Below are 17,493 nucleotides of genomic sequence, written 5' to 3' on the forward strand. Positions count from 1 at the left end.
TGCAGATGTCGTTTTGTGCCGTCTGCTTTGCATAATATAAGGAATGCAAAATTATTTGTACTTTTAATTTTGATAGTATATTTAGACTATTACTCAAGGACTATTTTACTGGGTGACTTTCACTTGTAGGTGTGGACTCATCTAGTGGGCTGGACACTTGACGTTTTTACCATCAGAAGCCAGAGGTTGAGGGTAAATGGGTGCCTGTCAGGGGAGCTGGCATCATCAACAGGCTCACCTCTGGGACTTCCTCTCACCACTCTGATATATACTGTATATTCTGTCGTAGCCACTACACTCTTAGAAAAAAGGGTTCCAAAAGGGTTGTTTGGCTGTCCCCATAGAATAACTATTTTTGATTCAAAGTAGAACCCTTTTTGGTTCCAGATAGAACTCTTTTGGGCTCCATGTAGGACCTCCCAAAAGGGTTCTACCTGGAACCAAAAAGGGTTCTTCAAAGGATTTTCCCATGGGGACAGCTGAAGAACCCTTTTCGGTTCTAGATCTCACCTTTTTTTCTAAGAGTGTACGAGAACCAACTCAACCTGTTGTTTGTGGACGACTCAGTAATAGTCCTTCATGCAGTTAAAACTGCTGATGATTTTGTACATTGATGCGACAGTTTATTCTTACAACTGAATGTGACAAACACTAAAGATATGTGTATTGATTTCAGGCATTAACCCCATACCCCTCAGAACACTATCATCCACAGCCAGGTGGTAGACAGCAGGTGGTAGACATCATGTTCTAGCTGGTCTGACTAGCATGGTCTAGCTGGTTTTGCTAGTGACAAGCCTTCAGTGTATTTTGGACAATAGTGACAAGCCTTCATTCACTGTGTTTTTGACACAGGTGACAAACCTTCACTGAATTTTGGACACATACAAGCTTATAATGGTGATGCTGTTATACTGGTGACGAAGCTGGTCAAGCTGGTCTGACCACGTCCAACAGTTTGGGTAGTCATTCTGGATGCATATTGTGTGAGAAGAAAAGTTCAAAATTGTTGATATCCCCACTCTGGCTGGATTCTGATAGGAATTAAACATCCCTTTTCAAGCTAGCATGACGTGACTTGATTCTGGTGACTGGCTTATTTTGGTCACCATCAAAAACACACTGAAGTCTGGTCATCACAAAAACACAACAAAGAGACCACGGAAACACAGCGAAGGCTGGTCACCAGCATCGTCAACAGTCTCGTCCTGGTCTAGGCTGTTTTTCTCAGCAGAGGAGGCTGCCATCTTTATGCATGTGAATACTCTACACTTCAATTCTGTAGGTGGACACATCAAACGTACAGGCCTAAAGAAAGTCTACACCTCCATTTTGTTGTGTTACAAAGTGGGATTGAAAAATATGTAATTGTATAGTTTTTGTCATTTATCTACACAAAATACTCCATGAATACTCATTACATTTACATTTACATTTAAGTCATTTAGCAGACGCTCTTATCCAGAGCGACTTACAAATTGGTGCATTCACCTTATGATATCCAGTGGAACAACCACTTTACAATAGTGCATCTAAATCTTTTAAGGGGGGGGGTTAGAAGGATTACTTTATCCTATCCTAGGTATTCCTTAAAGTGGTGGGGTTTCAGGTGTCTCCGGAAGGTGGTGATTGACTCCGCTGTCCTGGCGTCGTGAGGGAGCTTGTTCCACCATTGGTGTGCCAGAGCAGCGAACAGTTTTGACTGGGCTGAGCGGGAACTGTGCTTCCTCAGAGGTAGGGGGGCCAGCAGGCCAGAGGTGGATGAACGCAGTGCCCTTGTTTGGGTGTAGGGCCTGATCAGAGCCTGAAGGTACGGAGGTGCCGTTCCCTTCACAGCTCCGTAGGCAATCACCATGGTCTTGTAGCGGATGCGAGCTTCAACTGGAAGCCAGTGGAGAGAGCGGAGGAGCGGGGTGACGTGAGAGAACTTGGGAAGGTTGAACACCAGACGGGCTGCGGCGTTCTGGATGAGTTGTAGGGGTTTAATGGCACAGGCAGGGAGCCCAGCCAACAGCGAGTTGCAGTAATCCAGACGGGAGATGACAAGTGCCTGGATTAGGACTTGCGCCGCTTCCTGTGTGAGGCAGGGTCGTACTCTGCGAATGTTGTAGAGCATGAACCTACAGGATCGGGTCACCGCCTTGATGTTAGTGGAGAACGACAGGGTGTTGTCCAGGATCACGCCAAGGTTCTTAGCACTCTGGGAGGAGGACACAAGGGAGTTGTCAACCGTGATGGCGAGATCATGGAACGGGCAGTCCTTCCCCGGGAGGAAGAGCAGCTCCGTCTTGCCGAGGTTCAGCTTGAGGTGGTGATCCATCATCCACACTGATATGTCTGACAGACATGCAGAGATGCGATTCGCCACCTGGTTATCAGAAGGGGGAAAGGAGAAGATGAATTGTGTGTCGTCTGCATAGCAATGATAGGAGAGACCATGTGAGGATATGACAGAGCCAAGTGACTTGGTGTATAGCGAGAATAGGAGAGGGCCTAGAACAGAGCCCTGGGGGACACCAGTGGTGAGAGCGCATGGTGCGGAGACAGATTCTCGCCACGCCACCTGGTAGGAGCGACCTGTCAGGTAGGACGCAATCCAAGCGTGGGCCGCGCCGGAGATGCCCAACTCGGAGAGGGTGGAGAGGAGGATCTGATGGTTCACAGTATCAAAGGCAGCAGATAGGTCTAGAAGGATGAGAGCAGAGGAGAGAGAGTTAGCTTTAGCAGTGCGGAGAGCCTCCGTGACACAGAGAAGAGCAGTCTCAGTTGAATGCCCAGTCTTGAAACCTGACTGATTAGGATCAAGAAGGTCATTCTGAGAGAGATAGCAGGAGAGCTGGCCAAGGACGGCACGTTCAAGAGTTTTGGTGAGAAAAGAAAGAAGGGATACTGGTCTGTAGTTGTTGACATCGGAAGGATCGAGTGTAGGTTTTTTCAGAAGGGGTGCAACTCTCGCTCTCTTGAAGACGGAAGGGACGTAGCCAGCGGTCAAGGATGAGTTGATGAGCGAGGTGAGGTAGGGGAGAAGGTCTCCGGAATTGGTCTGGAGAAGAGAGGAGGGGATAGGGTCAAGTGGGCAGGTTGTTGGGCGGCCGGCCGTCACAAGACGCGAGATTTCATCTGGAGAGAGAGGGGAGAAAGAGGTCAAAGCACAGGGTAGGGCAGTGTGAGCAGGACCAGCGGTGTCGTTTGACTTAGCAAACGAGGATCGGATATCGTCAACCTTCTTTTCAAAATGGTTGACGAAGTCTTCCGCAGAGAGGGAGGAGGGGGGGGAGGGGGAGGAGGATTCAGAAGGGAGGAGAAGGTAGCAAAGAGCTTCCTAGGGTTAGAGGCAGATGCTTGGAATTTAGAGTGGTAGAAAGTGGCTTTAGCAGCAGAGACAGAAGAGGAGAATGTAGAGAGGAGGGAGTGAAAGGATGCCAGGTCCGCAGGGAGGCGAGTTTTCCTCCATTTCCGCTCGGCTGCCCGGAGCCCTGTTCTGTGAGCTCGTAGTGAGTCGTCGAGCCACGGAGCAGGAGGGGAGGACCGAGCCGGCCTGGAGGATTGGGGACAGAGAAAATCAAAGGATGCAGAAAGGGAGGAGAGGAGGGTTGAGGAGGCAGAATCAGGAGATAGGTTGGAGAAGGTTTGAGCAGAGGGAAGAGATGATAGGATGGAAGAGGAGAGAGTAGCGGGAGAGAGAGAGCGAAGTTTGGGACGGCGCAATACCATCCGAGTAGGGGCAGAGTGAGAAGTGTTGGATGAGAGCAAGAGGGAAAAGGATACAAGGTAGTGGTCGGAGATTTGGAGGGGAGTTGCAATGAGATTAGTGGAAGAACAGCATCTAGTAAAGATGAGGTCAAGCGTATTGCCTGCCTTGTGAGTAGGGGGGGAAGGTGAGAGGGTGAGGTCAAAAGAGGAGAGGAGTGGAAAGAAGGAGGCAGAGAGGAATGAGTCAAAGGTAGACGTGGGGAGGTTAACCTCTTGGGGCTAGGTGGGACGCTAGCGTGCCACCCGTGGTGCACTCCATCAACAGCAGGTGCATTTCAAGAGCGGCAAATTTGAATCCAAATAAATGTCAAAATTCAAATTTTTCAAAAATACAACTATGTTACACCATTTGAAAGATAAACATCTCCTTAATCTAACCACGTTTTACGATTTCAAAAAGGTTTTACGGCGAAAGCATAAATTTAGAGTATGTTAGGACAGTACATTTACAAGAGTTGTGTGTAATGTTTTGTCAAGTCAAAGACAGGGTCACCAAAACCATAAAACCAGCTAAAATGATGCACTAACCTTTTACAATCTCCATCAGATGACACTCCTAGGACATTATGTTAGACAATGCATGCATTTTTAGTTCTATCAAGTTCATATTTATATACAAAAACAGCGTTTTACTATGGCATTGATGTTGAGGAAATCGTTTCCCTCCAATAACCGGCAGTCAAGTCAGCGTCAGAAATTAAATAATTAAAATTAGAAAACATTGGTAAAATATTATATTGTCATTTAAAGAATTATAGATTTACATCTCTTGAACGCAATCAACTTGCCAGATTTAAAAATAACCTTACTGGGAAATCACACTTTGCAATAATCTGAGCACTGCGCCCAGAAAAATACGCGTTGCGATACAGACTAGACGTCATGTTGGGGAGATCTAAAATCGAAAATACTATGTAAATAATCCATTACCTTTGATTCTCTTCATCAGATGTCACTTCCAGGTATCACAGGTCCATAACGAATGTAGTTTTGTTCAAAAAAGCTCATCATTTATGTCCAAAAATCTCCGTCTCGTTAGCACATGATGTAAGCCAGCCGGACTTCTCGTCATGAACGAGGGGAAAAAATATATTTCCGTTCGTTCAAACATGTCAAACGTTGTATAGCATAAATCATTAGGGCCTTTTTTAACCAGAACATGAATAATATTCAAGGTGGACGAATGCATACTCTTTTATAACATATTGGAACGAGGGTACCCAACATGAAGTAGCGCGCCAGGTGTCTAATGGGACATCACCGTTCCATGGCTCTTGTTCGGTCAGATCTCCCTCCAGAAGACTCAAAACACTTTGTAAAGGCTGGTGACATCTAGTGGAAGCAATAGGAAGTGCCAAAATATTCCTAAACCCCTGTGTTTTTCAATGGGATAGGTTTAAAGTCAATACAACACATCAGGTATCCACTTCCTGTCAGAAAATGTCTCAGGGTTTTGCCTGCCAAATGAGTTCTGTTATACTCACAGACACCATTCAAACAGTTTTGGAAACTTTAGAGTGTTTTCTATCCATATATAATAAGTATATGCATATTCTAGTTACTGGGTAGGATTAGTAACCAGATTAAATCGGGTACATTTTTTTTATCCAGACGTGCAAATGCTGCCCCCTAGACCCAACAGGTTAAAGTCACCCAGAACTGTGAGAGGTGAGCCATCCTCAGGAAAGGAACTTATCAAGGCGTCAAGCTCATTGATGAACTCTCCAAGGGAACCTGGAGGGCGATAAATGATAAGGATGTTAAGCTTGAAAGGGCTGGTAACTGTGACAGCATGGAATTCAAATGAGGAGATAGACAGATGGGTCAGGGGAGAAAGAGAGAATGTCCACTTGGGAGAGATGAGGATTCCAGTGCCACCACCCCGCTGGCTCGATGCTCTAGGGGTATGCGAGAACACGTGGGCAGACGAAGAGAGAGCAGTAGGAGTAGCAGTGTTATCTGTGGTAATCCATGTTTCCGTCAGCGCCAGGAAGTCTAGGGACTGGAGGGTAGCATAGGCTGAGATGAACTCTGCCTTGTTGGCCGCAGACCAGCAGTTCCAGAGGCTGCCGGAGACCTGGAACTCCACGTGGGTCGTGCGCGCTGGGACCACCAGGTTAGAGTGGCAGCGGCCACGCGGTGTGAAGCGTTTGTATGGCCTGTGCAGAGGGGAGAGAACAGGGATAGACAGACACATAGTTGACAAGCTACAGAAGTGTTGTTTCTTGTATTATTGTCTCTTGTGTCTTTAGAGAACTGTTTCACTTTGATATCCTTTTTCTTCTGTCCTGATTTTCTCTTTCTTTTCTTCTGTTAACTAGATATTCTTTGTTGTTCTTCGTTAGCTAGCTAGCTTCTTCCAAAAGAGTCCCTAGCAACTGCTTAGCAACTGGTAAACAATTCAGCTAGCTAAGATAACTACAATTTTATGAAAAATAGTTATTTTTCAAAAGCCTATCTTCTTTGTTTGTTGCTTGTTTTTTCTCCTATTCAGTCTTGCAGTTTTCTTTTGCTTTTTTCCGATGTACTTCACTCTAAAAACCATGTAAATTTCAATATTTGTAGGAGCTCATTTTTCAGCTGCTGCTGCTCAAATTTGCTCAAAGAATACTCCATAATGTCAAAGTAAAAAAAACTAATCTGAAATGTTTTACAAATTAATAACAATTAATGAACTAAAATATAGTTGTTGCGTAAGTAGTTCAGAAGTAAAATGTGGCTTAACAAATCATATAACTTATATGGACTTACTCTGTGTGAAATAATAGGGGGCTGACCCTTCCTCTGTCCCCCATACATACAGTGGCGGATTTAGATATAGGCGACATGGGCAGCCGCCCAGGGAGGCATCTTGCCGGGGGCGGCACTAATACAACACTAAGACACATCTACATTGGTTGGTTACCAAGAAGACAGTGAATGTTCCTGAGTGGCCAAGTTACAGTTTTGAGTTAAGTCTGCTTGAAAATCTATGGCAACACTTGCAAATTGCAGTCTAGGCATGATCCACAACACCTTTACATAAACTATATGACATAGTGGGGCCTAACCCAAACCATGAAAACCGTCCCCAGACCATCATTTCTCCTCCACCAAACTTTACAGTTGGCAATATGCATTTGGGCAGGTAGCGTTCTCCTGGCATCCGCCAAACCCAGATTCATCCGTCAGACTGCCACCTCAATTACCTTGACTAACCTGTGCTACACATTGACTCTGTACCGGTACCCCCTCTATATAGCCTCACTACTGTTATTTTACTACTCTTTAATTATTTGTTATTTTTTACTTATCCATTTTTTACTTAATACTTATTTATTTCAACTGCATTGTTGGTTAAGGGCTTGTAAGTAAGCATTTCACTGTAAGGTCTACCCCTGTTGTATTCGGCGCATGTGACAAACACAATTCTATTTTATTTGAGATGGTGAGGCGGAATTCATCACTCAAGAGAACGATGACATTGCTTTCAGAGGTAGTTTGGAACTCGATAGTGAGTGTTGCAACCGAGAACAGACTATTTTTACGTGCTACACACTTCAGCACCTTGGCAGTCCAGTTCTGTGAGCTTGTTTGGCCTACCACATCATGGCTGAGCCGTTGATGCTCCTAGATGTTTCCACTTTACAATAACAGCACTTACAGTTGACCGGGGCAGCTCTAGCAGGGCAGAAATTTGACGAACTGACTTGTTGGAAAGGTGGCATCCTATGACTGTGCCAAGTTGAAAGTCATTGAGCTCTTCAGTAAGGCCCTTCTAATGCCAATGTTTGTTTATGTTGATTGCATGGCTGTTTGCTCGATTTTAGACACCTGTCAGCAATGGGTGTTGCTGAAATAGCTGAATCCACAAATTTGTCGGTGTCCACATACTTTGTATATATAGTGTTGCTTTAAGAAGTTTTTAAAAGAGAAATGGGTAAATATTGCACAATATAGGTGTGCAAGGCTCTTATGAGACTAACCCAAGAAGACTCACCACTGTAATCGCTGCCAAAGGTGTTTTTACCATGTATTGATTCAGGGGGGTTAAAACTTATATAATTGAGGTACATTTGTGTTTTATTTTGCATTCATTTAAAAGTATATCAGTTTTCTTTCACTTTGACACTACAGAGTATTTTGTGTAGATGGTTGACAATAAAATTGCTATTATCTTGCTATTATATCCGTTTTAATCCCACTTTGTGAATACAATCTGAAGAAATCCAAGGTGGGTGTGGACTTTCTATAGGCACTGTATTTCAAAATGTAAACAGAGAAAACGTGAGAAGAACAAAGGAACTCTCCTCTCCCCTCTCCCAGACACCGGACACCATCAAGTCTTCGCTAAACAGCTGGAACAGGAAGCCATCATTGCTGACAGCTGTGTGCAGGGCTATAAAAGCGCAAAGTCTTCCAATGGGACAATTGAAGTCTGGTGTACAACCAAACGTATACTGTAGATCTACATAGACATCATGAGAGCCACTGCAGCCGTCCTATTGGTCCTCTGTTTCCTGACCATCAGTCATGGTAAGTTACCATCATCTGAAACATGCTTGATCAACTTGGAGTTGAAGTTTTTCTTGGTATACTCTACTCATATGTCTTTGTCTCCATAGCATGGGACTGTCAGGAGGTAGTAAACATCAAGAATCTGATGCAGATCGATGCAGGACTGGGGCAAGTGGTTGCTACGGACACAAGTCAAATCCCCTACTACCTGGTAGGTGATAAATGGATCCGTCTGCCTGGTTCCCTGAAGCATATCACTGTAGGACCAGCAGGGATCTGGGGTGTCAACAAGGACTATGCAATCTACAAGTATGTGGCCGGTAACTGGGTTCAAGCTGCAGGTAAGTGGAGAGCATTACTCAATATTTATCCAGAGGACACCTGCTTATTAGCTTTCCTGATACCATCAGGCTGTTGAAAAAAACGATTGATGTTTTAAATTGTAACTTGTAGGTAATTTGGCAGTACTCCTTGTTTGCTTGTCTGTCTGTCTTTGTGGTCTTCAGGCCTTCTGAAACAGTTGGATGCTGGAGGTGAACAGTTTATTGTGGGGGCTAACATGAACGATACTCCATACTGTCTGACAAGTAGTGCCACAGTTGGCTACAAGGGTCCAGGCTCACCCCTTCCATGGACAGGATTGCCAGGAGCTGTGAAGTACTACAGCTGCGGACCCTTTGGGTGCTGGGCAGTCAACAAGAATGATGATATCTACTTAATGAGTGTAAGATCTGGGAAAGAGTGTGAGAGCTGGAGTAGAGTAGTAGAGGATGGAGAGTGTCAGTTATTTTAAAACTGTTTCATATTATAACTGTTGAAATTGTCCTAAAACCCTGATTGTATCATTTTGTTTCCAGCTGAATCAAGACTGCCAAAACAAGGGGTGGAGTCACATTGAAGGCAAGCTTTCCATGATTGAGGTGGCAACTGATGGTAGTGTCTTTGGGGTCAACTCTGCGGGTAGTGTTTATACCAGGTAAGGTTGCTACTGAACTATGTGTATGGTCCACCCCCCCCCCCAACAGTATTAACTTGAAAATGACTTGTAATAATAACTTAAAATAATAATGGTATACCTTTAATTATAACTCTGATCCTTACAGTACATGCCATGTGAATCTCTTTACACAAAAACTAAAATACTGTAGGTACATGAATAAAATCAGTTAAATATAATCAGATCTAAACTTATAGGACTTATTAAGAAATGTGTAGACAGTGTACGATAAAATATGTAAAAGTTGGATGTCCTGTAAAGCTACAGTTTGGGATAAAAAACAACAACTTCCCAGACACCCCACCACTTGTTTGGGTAAACAGTTGAGGAATGTAGTTAGAGAAATGTAACCACTCTCACATTCATACATGGAGTTACGGATGCAAAGACACAACAATTTTTTGTTTACATTTTTTTTAACATGTTTTTTAAAGCAATACATTGTTTGTTTACAATAACATTGTTTACAAACAATTGAGTAAAAGCTTACATTTTGGCTTCTGATGTGGTTGAATAAAGCTCAAGAGGCAGAAGTTATATTCTTCAAAAATCAATGGCTATATTTAATTATTAAAGTCCCAAAATGGGTGTACTTAAAAAAATGGATAAGCTTTAAAACATGAACCCCAACCCTTTCTTCAACACAGAGACGGCATCACAGCCAGTAAACCAGAGGGCACCGGATGGAGCAATATCCCAATGGGCATGCTCATGGGCCACGTGACCTACGACCTGGGCCGTCTTTGGGTCGTCTCCAAGTCTGCCGTCACCATGGTGTGCACACATTAGCCTCTTCTCTGTAGCTGAAGGCCGTTCGGGATCTGTCTAAAGTTCACTGGCGAACTCATTGATCTCTCTTTCTGGAAAAGCCTTTAGTTCATAAAAATCCTTCATTTTAAAACCTATTGCTCTACCTATTATTTTCAGTTCTTCAATGATCTTATTGACATTTAAAAAAAATATCATTGAAGATTTTATATTTTCTTGACAACTCCTTGATTAACACTTCAATAGATCTTTGCCATGGAGGCTATTTAAGTGTAGTGTAAACTAGGGCACGGTCATGTTGCTCACAATCCACATGGGTTTTGCTGTGCTTCAGAGGTCATCAATAGGATTGGATGGAATCCTTGTCATTGTTTATTATCTCATTATATAATCATTTCCTGCAAAAATAAAGCATTCATTTTGAAACTATTGTAATTTCTGTGTTATTGTTTTTTTTTTAATGATATTGAACAGAGGGATTTTAGGTTGCTCTGCCAGTGGTGATTTTAGCATCGAAATCTTGGTGGGGCAAACTCAACCAATTTTTTTTTAGATACATGCCAGCAAAACCACTGCACAACACAAACTGCCCACAAACTGTTAAGCCCTACATAAAGCTATCCCAACAGCAGAGCTTCCTTTCAGCACCATGGAGAGAATCCTTACCACCACTACACCTAGCTCTCAGCGGAGCCTGGCAACCTGGTCTCAGAGTATTTAGTATTATTCTGTACGTAAATCCGAGACACTCAATTTAGTATGATATGTTACATTTCGTATGGGATGTATTCATTTGTGGATGTCCATTTCCATTTCGTATGATATGTTACGAATTACAATTGGTAGTATATGTAAAAAATTTGCAAAGCGTACAATATGTTACACATTCTGGCTAAATGTCTAACGTTAGCTGGTTGGCTTTACTATTTTTAGTTAGGGGAATAACTTTTTCTTCCCTCCAAGCCTGAGGGCGCACACTTTCTAATGAAGATACGGCAAATAGGAGTGGCAATATCGTCCGCTATTATCCTCTCCAGCGTCCCGTCCCGTACGCGGGATCAAAATCCAGGGAAAACTCCTAGCGACATTAGCATAACGAAATGTAATATTTTTCTTTTTTCAAATATAGGACTGTCTCATATCGTTTTATAGATACACCTCTCCTGAATCGACCCACGTCGTCCGATTTCAAAAAGGTTTTACAGGAAAAGCAAATCATTAGATTATGTTAGAGGAGTCCATCGTAAAAGCAGCAACATAGCCATTTTCCGACCAACCACATGCATCACAAATAACCAAAAAACAGCTAAATGCAGCACTAACCTTTTACAAACTTCATCAGATGACACACCTAGGACATCATGTTACACAATGCATGCATTCTTTTGTTCAATAAAGTTCATATTTATATATGAAAACAGCATTTTACATCGGCGTCTGACATTGACTAACTATTTTCCCGTCAAATGCATCCAGGGAAACAGTGCTACAATTTACTGAATTACTATTCGAAAACATTTTTAAAATGTAATATTGTCATTCTAAGATTTATAGATGAATATCTCTTGAAAGCACCTGTCATACCAGATTTAAAAATAACTTTACTGGGTAATCACACTTAGCGATAAAAGGGGATGCGATACTCAGAAAATGAGCTAGTAAACCGAGCTCGGCGCCATCTTGGAACAATCGCATATCACATCTAATCTTGTATAATATTGTCAATAATCGCGTACCTTTAGTTGTCTTCATCAGAAAGCACTTCCAGGAATCCCAGGTCCACAACAGATGTATTTTCGGTCGAAAAAGTCCATCCTTTATGTTCCATTAGCTTGCTGTTGTTAGCGCTTCTGAATGCTGTATCCAAATGCTCTGCCGGGCTACATTTCAAAATATATATTTTTTTTCCCATTTAGGTTCGTTCAAACATGTCAAACGTTGTATAACATAAATCTTCAGGGCCTGTTTCAACAAGAGAGCCAATAAGATTCGAGGGGGACGATTGCATTGTGTTTCAAAACGTTTCGAAAGGTGGGGGTAGACAGGGCCGCCGGCGTCATAATGGTGATGGCCCTCCCCCTGTGACCAATTTCCAACGGGTCTCATTCACTGAGTTTCGACAGTAGAAGGCTCAAAACACTTTGTAAAGACTGGGGACATCTTGTGGAAGCAATAGGAAGTGCTTAATGAACGATAGCTCACGGTGTGAATAATAGGCAACGACGTGAAGTTGAGTCCACAATTCAGAATTCCACTTCCTGTTTCAATCGGTCTCGGGGTTTTGACTGCCATATGAGTTCTGTTATACTCACAGACACCATTCAAACAGTTTTAGAAACTTTAGGGTGTTTTCTATCCACAGGTATTAATTATATGCATATCCTAGCTTCTGAGTTTGATTAGTAGGCCGTTGAAAATGGGCACGTATTTTTTCCAAAATGCGCTGTGGTGCCCCCTATCCTAGGGTAACGTCAAGAGGATTTATCCTAAGTAATTTTCCATCCAAGTTGTCAGACCCCAGTGACTTGTCATTGTTGATAGACATTTAACAACAAACAAAAAATTGTTTCTGGCATGTCATGCCTAAGTTTGCTATTCTTGCCAATGAAAAAATCATTAAAGTAGTTGGCAATACCAATGGGTTTTGTGATGAATGAGCAATCGGATTAAATGAATGATGGAGAGAAGTTTGCCTTTTTGCCCAAATTTTCATTGAAGGTACTCCAAAACATTTTACTATAATTCTTTATGCTATTTATCTTTGTTTCATAGTGTAGTTTCTTCTTTTCATTCAGTTTAGACACATGATTTCTCAATTTACAGTATGTTTGCCAATCGGTTGTACAGCCAGACCTATTTGCCATCACTTTTGCCTCATCCCTCTCAACCATACAATTTTTCAATTCCTCATGTGCCGGACTATAACGCTTTGGTGCTTAGCAACCTTATCAAAAAACTCTACAAATATACCACCTACCAAGTACAGTATGTGGGTCACAAAGGAAAACAACAGAAGCTTTAAAATCACTTATATCATGGCATCTTCGAATACTCGTTTTTAATTGTCTTGAAGGGCATTCTAGAGCGTGCATTATTTCTCTCTAACGAATGGTATATCAAAACATTAGAATTCAATGGCAAGTTCATTCTTACATGTTCTACATTTGAGCTGCTATTGAACCTACAAAAGTTCAATTCAAAACATTATTGTCATTGTTGAATTTGATTATCATAATAGCAGACCACGACTGATGGTTTGGTTAGCTAAACTGGTAAGTCTCTGTTTGGTTACCAAGACAACTATTGTAGCTATCTATACTGAACAAAAACATGCAACAATTTCAAAGATTTTACTGAGTTACAGTTTATTTTAGGAAATCATTAGGTCCTAATCTATGGATTTCACATGACTGGGAATACAGATATGCATCTGTTGGTCACAGATGCCATAAAAAAAAAAATGGGCCTCAGGATGTCATCATGGTATTTCTTTACATTGAAATTGCCATCAATAAAATGCACTTGTGTTCGTTGTCTGTAGCTTATGTCTGCGCATACTATAACCCTACACGCACTCGTTTCACTGCAAACCGCTCGCCCACACAAAGCCATACAGATGGACTGCATTAGGCCAGATGGACATACTGCCAAATTCTCTAAAAAGACTTTGGAGGCGGCTTATTGTAGAGAAATTAACATAAAATGATCTTGCAGCAGCTCTGGTGAACATTACTGCAGTCAGCTTGCCAAGTGCACGCTCCCTCAAAACTTGAGATATCTCTGACATTGTGTTGTGTGACAAAACTGACCTTTTATTCTCCCCAGCACCTGTGTAATGATCATGCTGTTTAATCAACAAGGCCAACTCAATCTACAGGTATGTCACCGGTAACTGAGTGCAAGCTGCAGGTAAGTGGAGAGCATTACTCAATATTTATCCGGTGGACACATGCTTCTTAGCTTTCCTGATACCATCAGGGTGTTCTTGAAAAATTATTCATGTTTTACAAGTTTAATATTGTTATTGTAAGTCATTTTGCAGTACTCACATATAAGTGCTACTTGTTTGATTGTCTGTGTGTCAGTCTGTCTTTATGGTCTTCAGGCCTTCTGAAGCAGGTGGATGCTGGAGGTGAACAGTTTATTGTGGGGGTCCACATGAAAGATACTTCATTCTGTCTGACATGTAGTGCCACAGTTGGCTACAAGGGTCCAGGCTCACCCCTTCCATGGACAGGATTGCCAGGAGCTGTGAAGTACTACAGCTGCGGACGCTTTGGGTGCTGGGCAGTCAACAAGAATGATGATATCTTCTTAATGAGTGTAAGATCTGGGAAAGAGTGTGAGAGCTGGAGTAGAGTAGTAGAGGATGAAGAGTGTCAGTTATTTTAAAACTGTTTCATATTATAACTGTTGAAATTGTCCTAAAACCCTGATTGTATCATTTTGTTTCCAGCTGAATCAAGACTGCCAAAACAAGGGGTGGAGTCACATTGATGGCAAGCTTTCCATGATTGAGGTGGCAACTGATGGTAGTGTCTTTGGGGTCAACTCTGCGGGTAGTGTTTATACCAGGTAAGGTTGCTACTGAACTATGTGTATAGTTCCACCCTTTCCCCCTCAACATTATTAACTTGAATATGACTTGTAATAAGAACTTACAATAATAATGATATACCTTTATGAATAACTCTGATCCTTACTGTTGTCATGACGTTGCCCTCTTTGGGTACAGCGAGCACTATTCCCCCCCTCCCTCTGCAACAGCCTTTTTCTATGCACCATCCCCCTACCTCTGTCTCCCACACCCAGGCTGCTGTGGTCAGAAGAGGTCGTAAATTCCTAGAGAAGATCCTGCCTCATGGCCAGACAGTATAGAGAGAGTGAGTTTTCATAGAGAGAACAAAGGAATTTCTTCCACCTCACAGAACTTGACAACCGAACAATATTCAGGTTCTGGAGAAGGTATAAAAGATCGGTGAAGAATCCAGCTACGAACTGGTCCGTTTGGTTCAATTTTGTGAAATTCATGAGAAACAATACAGCCACATTACCATAACCATGTTTATAGAAGAGTCTCAGGTATGAGACTTACATCTAATGGTTGTATAAAATGAATGAATAAGGATGAAGCTATTTGTGAGGTGATGGGATGCTATGTAATGATGTTAATGTGAGAGAATTGTATTTCTGTTTAAAGTTTCACTAAGTCATTGGCACGCCCCTAGGGGCACAGACAGGACCTGGCGTCATGAGACAGCCTTTTCGATGTTCCGAATAAAATCCCCACCTGGGTTTTCCCACTTCAGACCAGCTTACCTCGATAACGAGAGGGCCAAGGTTTGAGAGGAGACCAGCTTACCTCGATAATGAGATGGCTAAAGGTTGCAGACCCTGCATTTCTCTTGCTGAATCTTTTAACCATCCCATGTGGTTATACTCTTAGACTATTGATACCGACAGAATTAGAACAAGTCTTTGGTACTAATTACTAGTCTGCAGCTAGGAATTCGGTATCATTGAACGGGAAGACCGACAACCGCCGAAACACCTATCCTATAACGACATGAATGAATGTCACTCTGAACTATCCATTCTAACCACGACAGAGAGCGAGAGAGGGCGGACAGACTCTTCAACAGAAACGAACGTTTCAACAGAGATCCCGACGACACACTGAGCATAAATATATATATTGATTGCAATTGTGCCCGAATGAGTGAGCGTTCATGTGCAAAGGATTAGCATTTCAATTGTTATAATATTCAACTCTGTAGTGTCTCCTCAGCTGACCCCCCACTCCCCGTTTGTCTAACAAGCCGCCATGCCGGTTTAGCCCACTAGGGCACATTCCTCTATCATTTCTTTGTAACCATATCTACTGTTTGTTATGCATTTCTGTGAATTACTTAGTTAGTAAATAAATGATTTTAAGACAATTGATGTATGGATGACTCATAGTGAAGACTGGGTTCGTGCAGATAACCAACAATTTACGACGTTTGGAATGAGACTAACGCGAGGTAAATAATAATTAATTAATTCGAAGGCTAATTGATCACATATTAAAATATCTGAAAGTTATATTAGGAAAATTATAACTTTGTAATCTGAATATTTTCCTTGGTGCCCCGATTTCCTAGTTAATTACAGTTACATGATGAATCAGGTTAATCGCGTAATAATAATTACAGAGAGTTATTTGATAAATAAGTCTTCAGTTTTAATGATGCCAAAGACACGACTCTGTACATGCTTTGTGAGTGTCACGAATGTCGTTGTAATGATGGTCGGACCAAGATGCAGCGTGGGATAGGTTAATCATAATTTTATTTATGATAACCGGCAACAAAACAATAAAGAGTAACCATAAATATGATCCCCAATCAGAGACGACGATAGACAGCTGCCTCTGATTGGGAACCATACCAGGCCAACATAGAAATACAAAAAACTAGAGTACCCACCCTAGTCACACCCTGACCTAACCAAAATAGAGAATAAAAAGGCTCTCTAAGGTCAGGGCGTGACAGTGAAGCTCTTTAAAGAAACATTTAAATAGATACATAAATAAAATCTGTCAAATTAAATCAGATCTAAACATATAACAGACTTATAAAGAAATGTATAGACAGTGTAAGGTAAAATATGTAAAAGTTGAATGTCACAGACAGCAGTCACATGTAGCTAGACAACAGTCACATGTAGCTAGACAAATGTAACCTCTCTCAAATTTATACATAGAGCTATGAATGCACAGACAGACAAATGTATTTTTTATTTTTCTTTGAAACATGTTTATTAAAGCTGTACATTGTTTGTTTACAATAACATTGTTTACAAACAATTTAGTAAAAATGTACATTTTAGCTTCTGATGCGGTTGTATTAAGCCCAAGAGGCAGAAGTTATATTCTTCAAAAATCAATGGCTATATACAATTATTAAAGTCCGAAAATGTATGTACTTAAAAAAAGGATAAGCTTTAAACCGTGAACCCCAACCCTTTCTTCAACACAGAGACGGCATCACAGCCAGTAAACCAGAGGGCACCGGATGGAGCAATATCCCAATGGGCATGCTCATGGGCCACGTGACCTACGACCTGGGCCGTCTTTGGGTCGTCTCCAAGTCTGTACAGTACTTTATCTCTATCAATAGTAATCACTGATCTTACTGACATTTTTTTTAAATCATACATTTTTTGATCACTTCTTGATTAACACTTCAATAGATCTTTGCCATGGAGGCTATTAGATCATAATGTAAACTTGGGCAAGGTCATGTTGGTCACAATCCACATGTTTTGCTGTGCTTCAGAGGTCATCAATAGGGTTGAATGTAATCCTTCTCATTGCTTATTATCTTATGATATAATAATTTCCCGCAAAAATAAATCATTCAGTTTTAAACTTGTAATTTTTGTATAATCTTATTGAACAGGGGGAAGTTTAGGTTGCTCTGCCAGTGTTAATTTTA

At 41.7% G+C, this 17,493-nt stretch overlaps 1 protein-coding gene across 2 annotated transcripts in view; it reads left to right on the forward strand.

The window, feature by feature from the left end:
• Positions 1–8,120: 8,120 nt before the first annotated feature.
• Positions 8,121–17,493, forward strand: part of ll (leukolectin protein) — a 40,459-nt gene continuing 31,086 nt past the window's right edge. Inside the window, exons 1-5 of one of the 2 annotated variants that reach the window (XM_082963282.1) lie at positions 8,121–8,268; positions 8,358–8,591; positions 8,757–8,974; positions 9,108–9,226; positions 9,895–10,450. In XM_082963282.1, coding sequence (XP_082819408.1) covers positions 8,214–8,268; positions 8,358–8,591; positions 8,757–8,974; positions 9,108–9,226; positions 9,895–10,036 — 768 coding nt within the window. In that variant the 5' untranslated portion in view covers positions 8,121–8,213 and the 3' untranslated portion in view covers positions 10,037–10,450. 2 annotated transcript variants of the gene reach the window in all.

Source organism: Salmo salar, chromosome 17 (assembly GCF_965601325.2).
Source record: "Salmo salar chromosome 17, fSalSal1, whole genome shotgun sequence".
NCBI lineage: Eukaryota > Metazoa > Chordata > Actinopteri > Salmoniformes > Salmonidae > Salmo > Salmo salar.